General features: G+C 37.5%; 1 protein-coding gene across 1 annotated transcript in view; it reads left to right on the top strand.

The window, feature by feature from the left end:
- PAPPA2 (pappalysin 2) overlaps positions 1-21,171 on the top strand; it is a 288,944-nt gene that overhangs the window by 161,774 nt on the left and 105,999 nt on the right. The window contains exons 12-13 of the mRNA XM_019918648.3: positions 19,627-19,762; positions 19,964-20,180. Of these exons, the coding sequence (XP_019774207.1) occupies positions 19,627-19,762; positions 19,964-20,180 (353 nt within the window). The remainder of the gene's footprint in view (positions 1-19,626; positions 19,763-19,963; positions 20,181-21,171) is intronic.

The following is a 21,171-nucleotide window of genomic DNA, read 5'->3' as shown; positions in this document are numbered from 1 at the left end:
GGTTGGAGCATTTAATCCATTTACATTTGCAGTTATTATTGATATGTACTTTCCTATTACCATTTTCTTAATTGTTTGTGTTTGCTTTTGTGGGTCTTTTTCTTCTCATGTGTTTCCCATCTAGAGAAGTAAGTTCCTTTAGCTTGTTGTAGAGCTGGTTTGGTGGTGCTGAATTCTCTTAGATTTTGCTTGTTTGTAAAGCTTTTGATTTCTCTGTCGAATCTGAATGAGATCCTTGCTGAGTAGAGTAATCTTGGTTGTAAGTTTTTCCCTTTCATCACCTTAAATATATCCTGCCTCTCCCTTCTGGCCTGCAGAGTTTCTGCTGAAAAATCAGCTGATAACCTTATGGAGATTCCCTTTTATGTTATTTGTTGCTTTTCACTTGCTGCTTTTAATATTTTTTCTTTGTATTTAATTTTTGATAGCTTGATTAATATGTGTCTCATCCTGTTTCTCCTTGGGTTTATTCTATATGGGACTCTCTGCACTTCCTGGGCTTGATTGACTGTTTCCTTTCCCATGTTAGGGAAGTTTTCGTCTATAATCTCTTCAGATATTTTCTCAGACCCTTTCTCTTTCTCTTCTTCTGAGACCTCTGTAAATTGAATGTTAGTGTGTTTAATGTTGTCCCAGAGGTCTCTGAGACTGTCCTAATTTCTTTTCATTCTTTTTTCTTTATTGTGTTCCTCAGCAGTTATTTCCACCATTCTATCTTCCAGCTCAGTTATTTGTTCTTTTCCTTCAGTTATTGTGCTGTTGATTCCTTCTAGTGTATTTTTCATTTCAGTTACTGTGTTGTTCATCACTGTTTGTTTGTTCTTTAGTTCTTCTACGTCCTTGTTAAATATTTCTTGTATTTTCACAATCCATGCCTCCATTCTATTTCCAATATTCTGGATCATCTTTACTAACATTACTCTGAATTCTCTTTTAGGTATGTTGCTATTTCCTCTTCATTTATTTGATCTTGTAGCTTTTCACCTTGCTCCTTCATCTGTAACATTTTTTTTCATCTCATTTTTTTTGATGGGTGGGACTGTGTTCCTTTCTTGCTGGTTGTTTGGCCTGAGCTATCCAGCACAGGAGTTTGTACACAGTTAGGTGGAGCCAGCTTGGTGCCAAAATGAGGACCTCCAGGAGAGCTCACACTGATTAATATTCCCTGGGGTCTGAGATTCTCTGTTAGTCCAGCAGTTTTGACTCGGTGCTCCGACCACAGGAGCTCAGGCCCAACCCCTGACCTGGGAACCAAGACCCCACAAGTTGCAAGGTTTGGCAAAAAAAAAAAAGAAAGAAAGAAAAAAGGCAACAATATAAAGGAGCAGAAGAATAACAAAGAATAAAAAATAAAATAAAATTAGAAAAATAAAAAATACTTTAGAAAAATAAAAATAATATTGAAACAGCAACAAAAAAGCAGACAGAACCACACACACACAAAAAATGGCCAGAAAAGGCCTGGGCAGTGGGGGGTGGGGGTGGGGGTGGGACAAGGCTTTCGTTCAGGACCCGCACAACCAGAAGGGGCCCTGGAGGGCAGAGGTTCAGGCCCAGGACCCCAACAGTCATTCTGGGGTCTGAGCAGGTTGGGGAGATGCTGACCACATTCCCCTCCAATGTCCTGATCCCTTGAAGTTCTCTCCCCTTCCCCACTGATCCCCTCACTGTGAGTGGGCCCCTCCAAGCATGGAAACCCCTCTCTTCCCCCAGCCGCCCCTCAGGATTGCTGGTTCTATCCTGTCTCTACTTTTCATCCCCCCTCCATCCCTCCCATGCCCCCAGGACCCATGTGGCTGGAGGGGGCCCTGGAGGGCGAAGGTTCAGCCCTCAGACCCCAGCAGGCTCACTGGGGACCAAGCAGGCAGTGGTGATGCTGGCTGCATTCCCCTCCAATCCCCTGATCCCCCAAAGGCCTCTCCCCATCCCTGCTGATTCCCTTGCCATGAGTGGGCCCCTCCTATCATGGGAACATCTCCCCTCCCCCAGCTGCCCGTCAGGGACACCAGTGTCATCCCACCTCCACTTTTCCTTCCCCCCTCCTTCCCTCCCATGTCCTACCCAGTCACACAGGGCTTCCTCCCATCCCATTAGGTGTCCAGGTGCCCCTGCCAGTACCTGTTAGGTGCCCTAGTGGTGAGGAGACACAAACTCCACATCCTCCTACTCGACCATCTTTACCTGATTTTTTTTTTTTTTTTTTTAGCTATCAAATCATGTTTGCCTTTGTAAAGTGAACCTACATTTTTATTATATATTATATATTAAGTATAGTCTTCAATTTTATTGGTTAATTTTTAATCTTGGATTTTTGCTTTTGTATTTATGTGTGAAATTAGTTTATATATTTCTTTTTTGAATATTTAGATTATACAAGTCTCATAAAATTATTTGAACAGTTTTCCTTCTTTTTTATTTTTTGAAACCACTTGTATAAAATAAGGATTATCTGTTCCTTCAAAATATTTCAGAACCCACTTGTAAAACCAATTGGGCCTGGGGCTTTTACAAGGAAATATTTATGATTGTTATTTAAATTTATTTGATTTTTATTAATATATTCAATTCCTCTTTTCTAATTTTGAGCTACTAGATATTTCTAGAAATTTATTAAGTTCTTCCACATATTCACATTTAGTACTGATAGTTTTTCATAATGTGTTTTTATTATGACTCATCTCTATTTTAGGTATAGTCATCACTCCCTTTATATTGTAATTTTTGAAACTTCTTTTTCTTTTTTCTTAATTACTCATGCCTAGGACTTCTTCAAAGAACAAATTTTAGTTTTGTTAATTTCTGTTTTTATTCTAGTTGCTATTCTCAAATTCACTGGTTTCTATCCTTTTCTTTATTATTTCTTCCCTTCCTTTTTCTCTGGATTTACAATGTTATTTTTTAGCTTCTTGTGTTGGACACTTGGATAATTTTTCACTGTTCCATAAATTTTCCCTCTAGGTGTTACTTTTATTGTAGTCCACAGATGTTGATATATAGTCCTTTTATTGTCAATCAGCCCTACGAATTTTGTAATAACTCATAATTTCTTTTTAAAATAATGTAATTTTAATAACATTTTGTTTGTTTCTAGCACTGATTTTTCAGAGCATAACAGCTTTTTTATTGTGCCAATTATATCAATATTAGATTTTTCTTCCTCCTCCGCTTGGCCCTAGGAAGCACTTAAATAGTAATCTTTATTCATTCAGAAATTAAGGACCAGTGTGTACTAGAAATGTGTATTTTCCATTAACTGGTCAAAAAGTGTCTCCACTCTTACCATTTTTCTCTATTTTTGTTTATATACACAAATATCTACAAAATCCTTTCTCCGTTTCTTTTATTTTAAAAATTCGTGCTTTTTGCTCTTCTTTCTTTTGTTCTTTATTTGAAAATTATTTACTTATTTATTTTATTGAGGTATAATTTACATACAAGATTATTTTAGTTTTAGGTGTACATCATAATGATTCAATATTTGTATATATTGGGAAATGATCACCACAGTGAGTCTAGTTAACATCACCATACTTAGTTACAAATTTTTTTTCTTGTGTTGAGAGCTTTTAAGATCGACTCTTTTAGCAAATTTCAAATACGCAATACAGTATTAACTGTAGTCTCCATGCTGTACAGTACATGTCCTTGACTTTATAACTGAAAGTTTGTACCTTTTGACTCTCTTCACCTGTTTTGCCTACTCCGTACCGCCCACCTCTGGCAAACACTAATCTGTTCTCTGTATCTATGAGCTTGCTTTTTCTGTTTTTTTAAAAAATTCCATATATAAGTGAGGTCATGTGGTATTTGTCTTTTTCTATCTGACTTATTTCACTTAGCATAATCCATCCATGTTGTCAGAAATGGCAAGATCTCGTTTTTTTATGGCTGAATAATATTCCATTGTATATACATGTGCCACATTTTCTTTATATATTCATCCATTGATGGACACTTAGGTTGTTTCCATATGTAGGCTATTGTAAATTATGCTGCAATGAACATATGGGTGCATTTATCTTTTAGAGTTAGTCTTTTCATTTTCTTTGGCTAAAAACCCAGAAGTGGAATTGCTGGATCACATGGTGGTTCTATTTTTTTAAAAATTTTGAGGAACCTCCATACTATTTTCCTTAGTTACTGCACCAATATACATTCCCACCAACTGTGCACAGCATTGCCCTTTCTCCACATCTTTCCCAATACTTGTTATTTCTTATCTTTTTGAAAGTAGTCATTCTAACAGTTTTCAGAGTACAGGTCTTTCACCACCTTGATTAAATTTATTTCTAGGTATTTTATTCTTTTTATGCAATTGTAAATGGGACTGTTTTCTTAATTTTTCTTTCTTTTGTTATTAGCATTTAGAAATGCAACCAATTCTATATATTGATTTTGTATCCTGCGACTTCACTGAATTCACTTATTAGTTCTAATACTTTTTTGGTGGAGTCTTTAGGGTTTTCTATATATAAAATCGTGTCATTTGCAAATAGTGACAGTTTTTCTTCTCCCTTTCCGAGTAGAATGCCCATTATTTCTTTTTCTTGCCTACTCCTCTGGCTAGAACATCCAATACTATGTTGAATAAAAGTGGCAGAAGTGGGCATCCTTGTCTTGTTCCTGATCTTGGAGGAAATGTTTTCAACTTTTCACCACCGATGTGATGTTAGCTGTGGACTTGTCATAAATGGCCTTTATTATGTTGAGGTGTGTTTCCTGTATACCCACTTTGTTGAGATTTTTTTTCTCATAAATCGATGTTGAATTTTGTCACATGCTTTTTCTGCATCTATTAAGATGATCATATGATTTTTATCCTTCATTTTCTTAATGTGGTGTATCATGTTGATTGATCTGCAAATGTTGAACCATCCTTTCATCTCTGGAATAAATTCCACTTGATCATGGTATATGATCTTTTTAACGTAATGTTGAATTTGGTTTGCTAGTATTTTGATAAGGATTTTTTTCATCTATGTTCATCAGGAATATTAACCTGTAATTTTCTTTTATTGTGGTATCCCTGTCTGGTTTTGGTACCAGGCTAATGCTGACCTCATAAAATGAGTTTGGAAATGTTCCCTCCTCTGCTATGTTTTGAAGAGTTCAAGAATTGGTTTCAATTCTTTAAATGTTTGATAGAATTCACCAGTATAGATGTCTCATCCTGGACTTGTTTGTACAGAGTTTTTAAATTAATGATTCAATCTCCTTACTAGTAATTGGTCTGTCCAGATTTTCTATTTCTTCATTATTTGCCCTTGGAAAGTTGTATGTTTCCAGTAATTCATCCATTTCTTTTAGGTTGTTCAATTTGTTGGTGTATAATTGTATTTAGTAATCTCTTATGATTCTTTGTATTTCTGTGGTGCCTGTTGTAACATCTCCCCTTTCATTTCTGATTTTATTTATTTGAACCCTCTCTCTCTTTTTTTTCTTGGTGAATCTGGCTAAAGGTGTTTCAATTTTGTTGATCTTTTCAAAGAATCAGGGCTTAGTTTCATTGATGTTTTCTATTGTCTTTCTATTCTTTATATTATTTATTTTTGCTCTATTCTTTGTTATTTCCTTCCTTCTCCAGGCTCTGTGTGTTCTTCTTTTTCTAGTTCCTTTCGTTGTAAAGTTAGATTGTTTATTTGAGATGTTTCTTATTTCTTGAGGTAGCCATTTATTTCTATGAACTTCCCTATTAAAACTGCTTTAGCTGCATCCTATTAGTATTGGTATATTGTATTTCCATTTTCATTTGTCTCAAGGTATTTTATGGTTTCTCTTTTGATTTCTTCATTGACACATTGGTGTTCAGTAGCACGTTGTTTAGTCTTCACATGTTTGTGGATTTTCCAGTTTTCTCCTTGTAACTGATTTCTAGTTCATACAATTGTGGTCAGAAAATATGCTTAATATGATTTCAATCTTCTTAAATTTGTTAAGACTTGTTTTGTGCCCTAACGTATGATCTATCTTGAGAACGTTTTATGTGCACTTTGAAAAATATGTATTCTATTGTTTTTGGATTGAATACTCCGTATATATCTAAGTTCACCTGGTCTATTTTGTTGTTTAAAGCCTATGTTTCTGTATTGATTTTCTGTCTCGATAATCTATCCATTGATGTAAGCGGAGTATTAACGTCCCCTACTATTATCGATTGTTGCCAATGTCTCCCCTTATGTCTGTTAACATTTGCTTTATATATTTCGGTGCTCCTATGTTGAGTTTATAAATGTTTACAGTAGTTTTATCTCTTTGTTGGATTGATGCCTTTATCAATATATAATGTCCTCCTTGTCTTTATTACAGTTTTTGTTTTAAAGTCTATTTTGTCTGATATAAGAAGAGCTACCTCAACCTTCTTTTGGTTTCCATTTGCATGGAACATCTTTTTCCATCCTTTCACTTTCAGTCTGTGTATGTCTTTATGTCTGAAATGAGATTCTATAAGTGTTATTAGATGGGTTTTGTATATTTTTTGTTCAGTCAGCAACTTTATGTCTTTTGATTGGAGAATTGAGCCTATTTACATTTAAAGTAATTATTGATAAGTATGCACTTATTGACATTTTGTTAGTTGTTTTCTGGCTGTTTTGTAGTTTCTCTTTTTACTAGTCTTTCTCTTTATCTCTTCCTTTGTGGTTTGATGACTTTTTTTAGTGATATGCTTAGTTTCCTTTTTCATTATCTGTTACAGGTTTTGTGTATCTATTATAGTCCTATGCTATATTCAAGGCATACTTATGCTAAAAAAACTTTTTTCTTTGACATTTAAATTTATGTGGTGTGCTGTTTGTTTTTGCTAAATCTAGCAACTCTTCTGATTTTTTTATTTAATAAATTAGAAGGTAATCCTCTATTCAGAGATCCATCCAGAACACCACAACCATACAGAAAGGTGTCCAGATTTCATAATTTAGCAAAAAAGAAAAAGCTCATGTGTAGAAGGCACCTAGTCCAGTCACAACTTTGGCTTCTTTGACTTTATTCATAGAAAAGTTGACAAGGCCCTTTGTCAGAGTCTATTCACTTTATACAGATTTCTAAAAATATTAGTTATCTGAATTTCAGTCTTTTACAGGAAAGGTGCTACCAATTTAGTCAGGGAGTTAGGAACTGACTAAAAATATATGCTCAGAGGAACATTGTAAGCTCTGTTTTTACCATTTATCAGTTATGACCTTATATAAATCATATATCCTTCTTGGGCACCATTTTTCTTAGAGTTAAAATGAGGTTCTTGGACCAGATGATTCCTTCCAGCTCTGCATTTTATTTCAAGTTTGATGGTGAATTTTAAAAAGAATGATATAATAAACAAATATGATTAATATAATAATTGTAGTCTTAGGCTGTCAAATGCTAAGGACAAAGTTAATTATATCTATTGATACTTTTAGAGCTCTCCTACTCAAAATATGATTGACTTCCAAAAGCATCAGTGTCACATGAGATCTAGGTAGAAATACAGAATCTCAGATCTACTAAATCAGAATCTACATTTAAACGTGATTCTCAGGTGATTTGTGTGCACATTAAAGTTTGAGAAGCACTACTTTAGAGGATTGTTATCTCATCATTCAGTAAAATAATTGATGTTCAAAATGATGCCTCCAATTATCAAGTGAAAATTCACTGAAGTACAGAATCCTCTTTTTAAGAGGGAAGAAAATTTTCTAATTTATATTGTGATTATTTCTGTACACATGATTTAAATTTCTGAAAAGTTCTTGCTTTCCAAAATAAAATTTTCTCTTTGGAAAATTAACCTACATGGATTCCTGCAGTCTCTGGGAATCCTAAAAAAGCAAAGATGACTATGCATATATGAGTTTCATTTCTATCAAAAACTAGCCTAGTGCACTGAAAGAGGAGCTGCATCTCCCTGTGGCTAAACAGTTTATTCCCAGAGGTAAAAGACTCATTTTCCATTTTCCTATCTGATTGCTACTAATCTAACTTTGATTTTACATGAAAGCTTTTGCAGGCCCTAGATATGACAACTTAGCAGACTCTAAGTTTCATAAATAATTGGAATAGCATTTTTTTTTTTAACCGGAAGGGAAGATTTCTTGGCTCTCCATTGAATCCCTCATCCCCTCACTTATGCATTCTCGTTCCCAAGAGAACCTTCATTATCTGTATTTCATAATACCTTTTCTCATTCTCAGACTTTGTCTTAAGTGGAGTTTCCCCAGGATTCAGACTCTGAGATAAAGATTTGCAGAAAAGTTTATCAAGAACTTTCCTTGGAATCAACACCTATGGGGGAATGAAAGAACTAGGAGTTGGCAGAGAGAGGAGTAGAACTATGAAACAGCCACACAAAAGTGTCAGCATCCTACAGGGAGCTACGATGGCCCTTCAGAGTTGTCCCACCTTGTCTACCACTCAATCCTATCAAAAGGCCATTGGACACGGGTTTCTTCTCTCCCCCTACTCCAGGGAAGTGGCATAACCTTGTGGAGGCTTTCTTTCTCTGAGGGCAGTTTCTGGAAAGAGACTTGATGTGAGCTGAATGCTCAGTCATGAAGAAGGGGATTTCAGTGGTACACCACAGTATTCACTACAGATTTGGTTTTGCCTTTCTGATCCCCCTCTGAGTCTCTCAAATTCTTCTAACACAAATTCTCTGCAGACTTAGCCCTGGTATCTGAAATCACAACTGAGGAGATGCTCTTAGAATTGGATTGAGCCAATAAGCTGATTTTGATCTGAGCCCTTCCACTGACTTGCCAAATCATACATTGTCAAATGCCTCCTCCTGGGTGGTGGGGGTCATAAGGGAGGTTTCTTCTTCATTTCATAAAATGATAAGTTGACCTCACTCTTCTGAAAAAAGAACTACATAAGCTCATGGTGTTTATAACCTTACTTGTACTATGAAGGAATAACACTAGAAATCAACTGGGTTTTGACCAATATCAAGAGAGACAGGAGCTTGGACATGGGAAGGAAGTCAAACCAGGTTCAAAACCCCCTCCACATTTTGACTCACATCCTCAAGTACAGAGGCCACCAAGAGGCCTCAAGCTCAGAGACAAGAGGCTAGTTACCTCACACCTTCCCTTCATCTGTTAGATTTGGACTTCAGGTAACATACCTTGAAACTTTGAGAGTTAATCTCTCCCTTGTCATATTTCTTAAGTCTACATAGACAGCAATATTATTAGGGTGAACCATATAAAATTGCCAATATTTGATAGCTTTTCACCTACAAAAAAAAACCATGTGGGTCAACCAATTGTGTAAGCATTCTTAATCTAATTTCTGTTGACCCTAACTGAACTATGAATGGCTTTCAAAGTGTTCTCTTAGCTCCCTGAAATAGTATAACTTTTTTATATCTAAGTATTTATGTGACTTCATTTTTTTGTGGGGAGAGAGGGCACACACATCAACAAATTTTCTAACAAATTTGTTATTTTCTGCTAAACCAAATTAGGAATCCCTGGGCAGTCAGAAGAACACAGAAAACCCAAATTCCTAACTGTCCAGCATTCAGCTAGAGGAAGTCACTTAAGCTCTCAGAATCCTACGTTTCACTTGTATAGTATAACCTTTGTATCCTGGGGATATTGTAATAAAAAGGTCTCAAATAGGAACAAAAACCCAATGAGCTTATTGGAGGCTGCAGCAAGGCATGTGATCATGTTTGGCAAACTGTATAGTGCTATGCAAAATGAAAATAATATGTGCTCACTTTCTCCTGTTCAAGGGCCTTCCCTTTCTCTCTGGAATCAGGAAGTGCCATAGATGAATGAAAATGGAAAAGCACACACACAAAATAACATCTCAGTAATAACCAAAAGCATTCTGAAACCTCAGAGAAGATTCTTTTCAAGTTTGTGGTATAGTTTTATGTTCTGCTGTCCAGGGACCTCCGCAAAGGATGACCTGGATGTCGAAATGCTTGGTCTGGGAGTCTATTAAGTGTGTTTGTACCCAGCAGGCAGATTGAAGAGGGATTTCTTAAGCCCAAACAGTTCTGCACCAAGAAAACATTCTTTCAGTCTTACCCCTCACAAGTGGCCAGAAGTTAGATCCAGCAGTTAATGTGAAGGCTTTGGATGGAAAGCAATTGAGTGTGCAGGACTGGTTTTCCACTCTATCAGTAAGTCTCAACCTATCTGCCTATCATCTATCTATCTAACTATCTATCTATCTATCTACTTATTATCTATCTATCTATATCTAATCCATATTTTCTCTGTTTCAAAGTATTTTGCTGGAGATTCACTGAGCTAATTTCACTGGCGAACATTTTATTTTTAGACTGTTCCTCAGTCCTGAGAATCAATTGCTTTTCTAAAAGATCTTGCCTCCTTTCTGATATCTAACTATACTTTGTCTTCTTCATAAAAGCCACATTCAAATTAATTTTATATTGCCCTGTAATACATAAATGCAATCTCCTTGTTAAAACAAATAATAAAACTTTACAAATAAAGCTTACAAGTCCCTTGACCTCTTAGCATCTTGGACTTTTCTCTTGGGCCATGCCTGGTCCTCATTTCAGATCTGAGTAGTCCCCGAGGAGGTGCATCTGGTGTGCTTTGTCCTGAAAGGAGCTGCTCTTCATATTGTACATTTGATGTGGTGATTAGAGGAGTGTCATACTTGTAGTGGCAAAGGTGACGTGGGGTAGAATAAGCAGAGATTTGTGTTGACAAATTTTCTGCTCCGGCCAATACCTATTTTCACATTTAGGAACATAAAATCCATTATTTATTTCATAAAAAATAAAAATAGCCTAGACCATTATATATATTAAAATAGCTCTGCGTGGCTGTGGAAAGACCAGCTTATTATTTTCTTTATAATAAAATTTTTTTGGCTGCATTGGGTCTTCGTTGCTGCACACGGGCTTTCTCTAGTTGTGGCGAGCAAGGGCTACTCTTCGCTGCAGTGTGCAGCCTTCTCATTGTGGTGGTGGAGTCTCTTGTTCCAGAGCACGGGCGCTAGGCACGCAGGCTTCAGTAGTTGTGGCTCACGGGCTCTAGAGCGCAAGCTAACTAGTTGTGGCTCATGGGCTTAGTTGCTCCGCAGAATGTTGGATCTTCCCGGACCAGGCACTGAACCCATGTCTCCTGCATTGGCAGGTGGATTCTTTTTTTTTTTTTTAACATCTTTATTGGAGAATAATTGCTTTGCAATGGTGTGTTAGTTTCTGCTGTATAACAAAGTGAATCAGCTATATGTGTACATATATGCCCATATCACCTCCTCCTTGCATCTCCCTCCCACCCTCCCTATCCCACCCCTCTAGGTGGTCACAGAGCACCTAGCTGATCTCCCTGTGCTATGCGGCTGCTTACCACTAGCTATCTATTTTACATTTGGTAGTGTATATATAAGTCCATGCCACTCACTCACTTTGTCCCAGCATACCCTTCCCCCTCCCCATGTCCTCAAGTCCATCCTCTACAGCTGCGTCTTTATTCCTGTCCTGCCCCTAGGTTCTTCAGAGCCTTTTTTTTCTTTTTTTAGATTCCATATATATGGGTTAGAATACGGTATTTGGTTTTCTATTTCTGACTTACTTCACTCTGTATGACAGTCTCTAGGTCCATCCACCTCACTACAAATAACTCAATTTCGCTTCCTTTTATGGCTGAGAAATATTCCATTGTGTATATGTGCCACATCTTCTTTATCCATTCATCTGTTGATGGACACTTAGGTTGCTTCCATGTCCTGGCTATTGTAAATAGAGCTGCAATGAATACTGTGGTACATGACTCTTTTTGAATTATGGTTTTCACAGGGTATATGCCCAGTAGTGGGATTGCTGGATCAGATGGTGGTTCTATTTTTAGTTTTTTAAGGAACCTCCCTACTGTTCTGCATAGTGGCTGTATTAATTTACATTCCCACCAATAGTGCAAGAGGGTTCCCTTTTCTCCACACTCTCTCCAGCATTTATTGTTTGTAGATTTTTTGATGATGGCCATTCTGACTAGTGCAAGGTGATACCTCATTTTGAACTGCATCTCTCTAATGATCAGTGATGTTGAGCGTCCTTTCATGTGTTTGTTGGCAATCTGTACATCTTCTGTGGAGAAATGTCTATTTAGGTCTTCTGCCCATTTCTGGATTGGGTTGTTTGTTTTTTGGATACTGAGCTACATGAGCTGCTTGTATATTTTGGAGATTAATCCTTTGTCAGTTGCTTCGTTTGCAAGTATTTTCTCCCATTCTGAGGTTGTCTTTTCGTCTTGTTTATGGTTCCTTTGCTTTGCAAAAGCTTTTAAGTTTCATTAGGTCCCATTTGTTTATTTTTGTTTTTATTTCCATTTCTCTAGGAGGTAGCCAAAAAGGATCTTGCTGTGATTTATGTCATAGTGTGTTCTGCCTATGTATTCCTCTAAGAGTTTTATAGTGTCTGGCCTTACATTTAGGTCTTTAATCCATTTTGAGTTTATTTTTGTGTATGGTTTTAGGGAGTGTTCTAATTTCATTCTTTTACACGTAGCTGTCCAGTTTTCCCAGCACCACTTATTGAAGCGGCTGTCTTTCCTCCATTGTATATTCTTGCCTCCTTTATCAAGATAAGGTGACCATATCTTCTTGGGTTTCTCTGGGATTTCTATTCTGTTCCATTGATCTATATTTCTGTTTTTGTGCCAGTACCATACTGTCTTGATTACTGTAGCTTTGTAGTATAGTCTGAAGTCAGAGTGCCTGATTCCTCCAGCTCTGTTTTTCTTTCTCAAGATTGCTTTGGCTATTCAGGGTCTTTTGTGCTTCCATATAGATTGTGAAATTTTTGTTCTAGTTCTGTGAAAAATGCCAGTGGTAGTTTGATAGGGATTGCATTGAATCTGTAGATTGCTTTGGGTAGTATAGTCATTTTCACAATATTGATTCTTCCAATCCAAGAACATGGTATATCTCTCTGTCTGTTTGTATCATCTTTAATTTCTTCCATCAGTGTCTTATAGTTTTCTGCATATGGGTCTTTTGTCTCCTTAGTTAGGTTTATTCCTAGGTATTTTATTCTTTTTGTTGCAATAGTAAATGGGAGTGTTTCCTTAATTTCTCTTTCAGATTTTTCATCATTAGTGTATAGGAATACAAGAGATTTCTGTGCATTAATTTTTTATCCTGCTACTTTACCAGATTCATTGATTAGCTCTAGTCGTTTTCTGGTAGCATCTTTAGGATTCTCTATGTAGAGTATCATGTCATGTGCAAACAGTGACAGTTTTACTTCTTCTTTTCCAATTTGGATTCATTTTATTTGTTTTTCTTCTATGATTGCTGTTGCTAAAACTTCCAAAACTATGTTGAATAATAGCGGTGAGACAGGCAACCTTGCCTTGTTCCTGATCTTAGTGGAAATGATTTCAGTTTTTCACCATTGAGAACAATGTTGGCTGTTGGTTTGTCATATATAACCTTTCTTATGTTGAGGTAAGTTCCCTCTATGCCTACTTTCTGGAGGCTTTTTATCATAAATGGGTTTTGAATTTTGTCAAAAGCTTCTTCTGCATCTATTGAGATGATCATATAGTTTTTCTCCTTCAATTTGTTAATATGGTTTATCACATTGATTGATTTGCGTATATTGAAGAATCCTTGCATTCCTTGGATAAGCCCCACTTGATCATGGTGTATGATTCTTTTAATGTGCTGTTGGATTCTGTTTGCTAATATTTTGTTGAGGATTTTTGCATCTATGTTAATCAGTAATATTGGGCTGTAGTTTTCTTTTTTTGTGGCATCTTTGGCTTTGGTATCAGGGTGCTGGTGGCCTCGTAGAATGAGTTTGGGAGTGTTCCTCCCTCTTCTATATTTTGAAAGATTTTGAGAAGGATAGGAGTTATCTCTTCTCTAAATGTTTGATAGAATTCATCTATGAATCCATCTGTTCCTAGGCTTTTGTTTGTTGCAAGATTTTTAATCACAGTTTCAATTTCAGTGCTTGTGATTGGTCTGTCTATATTTTCTTTTTCTTTCTGGTTTAGTCTTGGAAGGTTGTGATTTTCTAAGAATTTTCCCATTTATTCCAGGTTGCCCATTTTATTGGCATATAATTGCCTGTAGTAATCTCTCATGATCCTTTGTATTTCTGCAGTGTCAGTTGTTACTTCTCCTTTTTCATTCCTAATTCTATTGATTTGAGTCTTCTCTCTTTTTTCCTTGATTAGTCTGGCTAATGGCTTATCAGTTTTGTTTATCTTCTCATAGAAGCAGCTTTTAGTTTTATTGATTTTTTCTATCATTTCTTTTTCATTTATTTCTGATGTGATCTTCATGATTTCTTTCCTTCTGCTAACTTTGGGGTTTGCTTTTCTTTCTCTAATTGCTTTAGGTGTAAGGTTAGGTTGTTTATTTGAGATGTTTCTTGTTTCATCAGGTAAGATTTTATTGCTATAAACTTCCCTCTTAGAACTGCTTTTGCTGCATCCCATAGGTTTTGGATCATCGTGTTTTCATTGTCATTTGTTTCTAGGTATTTTTTGATTTCCTCTTTGATTTCTTCAGTGATCTCTTTCTTATTTAGTAGTGTATTGCTTAGCCTCCATGTGTTTGTATTTTTTTCAGATTTTTTTCCTGTAATTGATATCTAGTCTCATAGCGTTGTGGTCGGAAAAGACACTTGATACGATTTCAATTTTCTTAAATTTATGAAGGCTTGGTTTGTGACCCAAGATATGATCTATCCTAGAGAATTTTTCCATGAGAACTTTAAAAAACGTGTATTCTGTTGTTTTTGGCTGGAATGTCCTATAAATATCAATTAAGTCCATCTTGTTTAATGTATCATTTAAAGCTGTGTTTCCTTATTTATTTTCATTTTGGATGATCTGTCCATTGGTGAAAATGGGTTGTTAAAGTCCCCCACTATTATTGTGTTACTGTCTATTTCCCCTTTTCTGGCTGTTAGCATTTGCCTTATGTATTGAGGTGCTCCTATGTTAGGTGCATAAATATTTACAGTTGTTATATCTTCTTCTTGGATTGATTCCTTGATCCTTTTGTAGTGTCCTTCTTTGTCTCTTTTAATAGTTTTTTGTTTGTTTGTTTGTTTTGTTTTTGCGGTACGCGGACCTCTCACTGTTGTGGCCTCTCCCGTTGCGGAGCACAGGCTCCGGACGCGCAGGCCCAGCGGCCACGGCTCACGGGCCTAGCCGCTCCCCGGCATGTGGGATCCTCCCAGACCGGGGCACGAACCTACATCCCCTGCATCGGCAGGCAGACTCTCAACCACTGCGCCACCAGGGAAGCCCTCTTGTAATAACTTTTATTTTAAAGTCTATTTTGTCTGATATGAGAATTGCTACTCCAGCTTTCACTTGATTTCCATTTGCATGGAATATCTTTTTCCATGCCCTCACTTTCAGTCTGTTTGTGTCTCTAGGTCTGAAGTGGGTCTCTTGTAGACAGCATTTCTACAGGTCTTTTTTTGCATCCATTCAGCCAGTCCTTTTCTTTTGGTTGTAGCATTTAATCCATTTACATTTACAGCAATTATTGATGTATATCTTCCTATTACCACTTTCTAATTGTTTTGGGTTTGTTTTTGTAGGCCTTTTCCTTCTCTTGAGTTTCCTGCCTAGAGAATTTCCTTTAGCATTTGTTGTCAAGCTGGTTTGGTAGTGCTGAGTTCTCATAGCCTTTGCTTGTCTGTAAGGTTTTTTATTTTTCCTTCGAATCTGAATGAGATCCTTGCTGGGTAGAGTCATCTTGGTTGTAGGTTTTTCCCTTTCACCACTTTAAGTATGTCCTGCCATTCCCTTCTGGCTCGCAGATTTTCTGCTGAGAAATCATCTGTTAACCTTATGGGAATTCCCTTGTATACTATTTCTTGCTTTTCCTTGCTGCTTTTATTATTTTTCCATCATAAGTCCTTCAGCTTCCAACAACTGCATCCCAGAGCACGAGGGGCAAAATCATCAGGGACAGAGGTACAAAGTCCCCTTTTTTTGATCGTTTGATTAATACGTGTCTTGGCATGTTTCTCCTTGGATTTATCCTCTATGGGACTCTCTGTGCTTCCTGTTCTTGATTGCCTATTTCCTTTCCCATATTAGGAAAGTTTTCAGCTATAATATCTTCAAATATTTTCTCAGTCCCTTTCTTTTTCTCTTCTTCTTTTGGAACACTATAATTTGAATGTTGGTGCATTTAATGTTGTCCCAGAGGTCTTTGAGACTGTCCTCAATTCTTTTCATTCTTTTTCCTTTAATCGCTCTGCAGTAGTTATTTCCACTATTTTATCTTCTAGGTCACGTGTCCGTTCTTCTGCCTCAGTTTTTCTGCTATTGATTCCTTCTAGAGAATTTTAAATTTCATTTTTTGTGTTGTTTCTCATTGTTTGTTTGCTCTTTAGTTCTTCTAGGTCCTTGTTAAGCATTTCTTGTATTTCCTCCATTCTATTTCCAAGATTTTGGATCAACTTTACTATTATTACTCTGAATTCTTTTTCAGGTAGACAGCCTATTTCCTCTTCATTTGTTTGGTCTGGTGGGTTTTTACCTTGCTCCTTCATTTTCTGTGTATTTCTGTGTCTTCTCATTTTGGTTAACTTACTACATTTGGGGTCTCCTTTTCGCAGGCTGCAGGTTCGTATTTCCCATTGTTTTTTGTGTTTGCCCCTAAACACAAATCTTTGGGTAAGTTTGGTTCAGTGGGTTATGTAGGCTTCCCGGTGGAGGGGACTGGTGCCTGTTTTCCAGTGGATGAGGCTGGATTTTGTCTTCCTGCGGGCAGGGCCTGGCATGCAGATTCTTAACCACTGCGCCACCTGGGAAGTCCAAGAGCAGCTTTTAAAAATATCTTCTTTGTTCACATAAAGTATACACTTTTAGTTTTCTAATTATACAGCCAATTCTAGAAATTTCTTTGTCTATATATACATAAAAATAGGTTTTTAATAAATGCATATTGAACTGAATTTTTAAAACTCTATTAAAATAGTTATATATACAAAGTATATTTTTCATATATCCCATTTATAAAGTAGAGATACATTCTATACCAGGAGCTTCAAGTATCACCAGTTTCTATGGAAGCAGAACCTGGAGTATCAGTTCACATGTACAAGTGCCATTTTAAAAAAACATATATGAAATTTTTTAGCCCATAAATTTCAGAAAAGTGTAATTCTCTATATACCAAAATATATGGTTGTATGTTTAATTTTAAAACTTTCTTCTTTATCGTTGTCTTCCTGAAGTATAAACAGGATAAAAAATAATTCCTTTTTGGAAATAAGAATTACTGAGTCCTTACTAGATGGTAGGCACTCTCCTATGTGCTTTTACGTGATTTCATTTCATCCTCATAGTAGCCGCCTGAGATAGGTAGTATATCTGTTTCTCAGATGTGGAAGAGGCACCCTATGCTCAGAGAGGAGAGATGGATAGTTCAGATCTACCCAGCTAGTAAAGATGGAGTAAACCCAGGGTTCTGCCTGGCCAACACTCCCTCCAGAATGGTGAACTCACTTGATTCCCTTTACCATGGCTCAGACTTGTCTCTGCTTTTGAGGTTCCAGTAGTTGTGTTAGAGTGTTATACTTCTTTGTGTCTGGTTGCTACTGTGAATCATATCAGGTATTCAGATGAGAATGAAGTTTGGCTACCTCTCTGTGTCACTGTGAGAGAAAATGCCCAAGACTTGGCATCCAGTACCATGATCAAACCCTTGTCTCTCGTTGCTTTGTGTATCCCAACATTTCTCTGCTGATGTCTCACCTGTGGTTTTCCTACTTAAGCCACGGACTGGAAATCCTGGAATAGCTGCTTCCCACAAGTCAAGGCACAGAGACACTGCCACCAAGAGCAGGCTTTAAGGTTCAAAGTGATTTGGGATTCAAAGACCCGTAGAGCAAGGAGATGCAAAACGAGATGGAGGTTTTGGGCATGGGCCCTCAAGATGGAGAAATCCACACCATAAGGCCTACAAATTAGCTTCAGGTGGGTGGTGACTATTTTGGGACCCAACAGACAGTGGGAAAACTGAGCTCTCCTGTTGCTCATTGAAGCCATTCCATTCTTCGAGTCTGAGACCTACTGAGGTAAAGCCACCAGGTACTTGTTTGGACTCTGTTTGTTCCTGGCTCAGGAAACAACCCAGAGCTTTCTTCCAGTACTCAGGTCTCTTTTGTGGTGTGTGAAAAGGAAGAGGTTGTGGGAGTTCCCAGGGCACTTTGATGTCATTTGGGACTGGGGTTGAGGGCTTTGCATTAGGCTCCTGGTTACCTTATGGTGTGTTTCATGTCTAGCCCTCATCCAGCCAGGAACAAAGGACCTCGTATTGCAAGCCATAACCTATGGGTCTGGAAGTTTCTTAAGTTATAAAGAAATATTTATTATTTCAAAGAGGGGAAATGAAAAGGGGGAAAAAAAGACACTGTAAAAAAAGAGTGTGGCTGGTCTTTCCCTCAAAGGAGGAAAGGAAGAAGGGAGAGTTGTGCTACATTGACCACTGAAAATCATAAAATCACCCTAATTGAGCCAGCAGTGCAAATGGACACTCTATAAACACACCACCAAGGCTCAGGAAAAATCAGTCTCCGGACAAGGAAGAATTCTTATTAAAATGGAAAACATGTTTTACTCTTCTGCTCCCCATTTTAAGAAAAGACCTCTGCCATCAGATGGTGTACCCTGCTCTGACACTGAGGACAGTTTTTCTGGAGCTTTATCCCCTTCAGAACCTGATGAAAAGCTAGAGAAATACACACAGAAGGTTGTACAGTCCAGCACCAGATTCTAATAATGCAACAACCATCCAACACCAGGGAAGACTGGAGTTAATTCTCAATAGAAATTAAGAGTAATGTTGAGCTATAGGAAATAAAAGTAGAATTACTACATCAAATAATTTCAATATGGAAAATAAGTTCTCCAGGTCATTCCCCAATCTCTGAGGTGTTTTCTTTTATATTAAAGGATTTCCAGGGACAAAACAGCCATAGTTTACTGTGAAAGACTGTTTCTTTGTTAATTAGTCTAGCCATCTAGGTATATTTCTTATAGATAACTGAATTTTCATTGTTGGCTTATTCTTCAGCCATGGATAGGGTATATGGGCTTGAGGCACCAAAAGAATAAGAATAAACAGTTTGGCAGCTTCTAATCTCAGAAGCAACCGAATCTTCAATAGCTTCTCTCCCATGGCATAGTTCAAAAGCTAAGTGAGAGGTTCTGATAAAAACTTTAGGGGAGAGATAAGGAGATAGGGAAGGATAATTAGCTATGCCAGTTCAGAACAAAGTGTTAGCAAGGTGATACTCTTGTCCACGTCTCTCACTTTGGAGATAGGGAGGTGTTGTCTACCTATGCTGTAGTTTACTGTCTCCAGAGATGGTCTATTTGAGTGATCTTTTTGAGAAATTTAAAGAAAGATTCAAGTGACAAGCAATTGGTTGACATAAAAAGTCTCATAAAAAGATAGGCAGCTCAGTAGCTGAAAGTTATCTTCTTTCCAGCTAATTTTGACTTTTGATGTGACTGTGGCTATCTTTCTGTGCCTACTCCATGTTTTTTCCCATTGTAAAGGAGAAGGGAGCTCTTTATGAATGGTGAGCTATTTGAGAAGTATAAAAAGAGTGTGACACGTGCCTTGATAGCCCACTGGAAATAATGGCTCGTACATGTATGTGCTTATGCCTAGGTTTGTTTCAATAGACCAGGAGTGGCCACAGCAATTTTCATTTTCTTGACATCTGATGGCCTGGTGCCTGGGGAACGTCAGCGGCCAACAGTGACCCTTTACCTGACCGATTTCAGTGGAAACAACCACTCTCTTGGTGAGTCTGACAGTTATCCCTTTAAGACCACTAGAGGACAATCCATTAGACCCAGGAATCAGCTTGATGTCTCTCTCTGATATTGTTTGAGACCTTGCTTACATCATACAGCTATTGAGAAGATAAAATGAATACTAGATATGGAAACTTGGTACTACATGAAAGACTTAAAATATTATTCATCTCCTTGTTTCTCTTCAGGAAGCTATGAACTGTCATGCCAGCATAACCCACTGGTTATCAATGTAACCCATCACTCGAACGTCCTCTTCCACCATACCACCTCAGTGCTGCTGAATTTCTCATCCCCACTGGTGGGCATCTCAGCAGTGGCTCTAAGGACATCCTCCATCATAAGTCCTTCAGCTTCCAACAACTGCATCCCAGAGCACGAGGGGCAAAATCATCAGGGACAGAGGTACAAAGTCCCCTTTCTTCCTTTTTTTCTTTCTTTTTGTTGTGATGTGTTGCTATCATTTTCATACATACTATTGTATATATAGTGGGTGCTTGTTCACTAACTAAAAATGGGTCTAAGAACTTCTAAAAAGACTTAAGAAGCAAGCAAAGAACAATTCATAGAAGGCACACTTGCGTTTTATATTTTGGTCTTCTTTCCTTAGCTGAGAATAATGTTTATGTAAATATTTATCATCTTTAAGGTCGTAAAATCTTTTTTACATATAAAACCACTGCCTTCACATCAACATTGTTATGTAAACTGCCAAAAATTCTCTGCCAAAAACTCAATGTTCCCTAAGCGATGTATATTTTTTCACTTGTTCCCACCTGGACAGTGTATATAGCAAGTTTAACAATTAGTTTCTAAGGCATGTCATATAATCAATTAGATTTACATATGGAAATCAGGACTACATTAGCTATATGTGCCCTTCTGTGGACATCTGTAATTGTCATCTAGATAGCATTTCCTGGACTCTCAGCTCCTGCTAGTAAGGAACTGTTCTTCATAGCATTGGTATGCCCAAGGTTGGCCCTGATGGGGCAAGGAGCAAGCCAAACACAGTAATCTGTGCTGCACTTGGGCTGGACTCATTCTATGAATGGTCTAATCAGTTGAGTGGCACTGTAGGTAACAGGGTTTGTTCCCTCAAGGAGTGAAGTGTCAGGCAATTGGGATCCTGGTCACAAAAGCTGGAGTTGCAGGCATCACTCCATCACCAAGGAGGAACTCTGATACCACCTTGCCCACCCTAGGTATCCCAGAAACCCAACCTTGATTAGGGAATAAGTGTAGGCAGTACTAATATAGTATATTAGTTATCTTTTGCTGTGCAGCAAATTATAGCAAAATTTAGTGGCTTATCACGGTTTCTGTCAGAGAGGAATCTGGGTGCAACTCAGCTAGGTGCCTCTGGCTTAGAGTCTCTTAAGAGGTTGCCATCAGC

The sequence above is a fragment of the Tursiops truncatus genome, chromosome 1 (assembly GCF_011762595.2).
Source record: "Tursiops truncatus isolate mTurTru1 chromosome 1, mTurTru1.mat.Y, whole genome shotgun sequence".
In the NCBI taxonomy this organism is placed as follows: Eukaryota; Metazoa; Chordata; class Mammalia; order Artiodactyla; family Delphinidae; genus Tursiops; species Tursiops truncatus.
The sequence above is the reverse complement of the archived record's forward strand: the minus strand, read 5'-3'. Positions and strand labels throughout refer to the sequence as shown.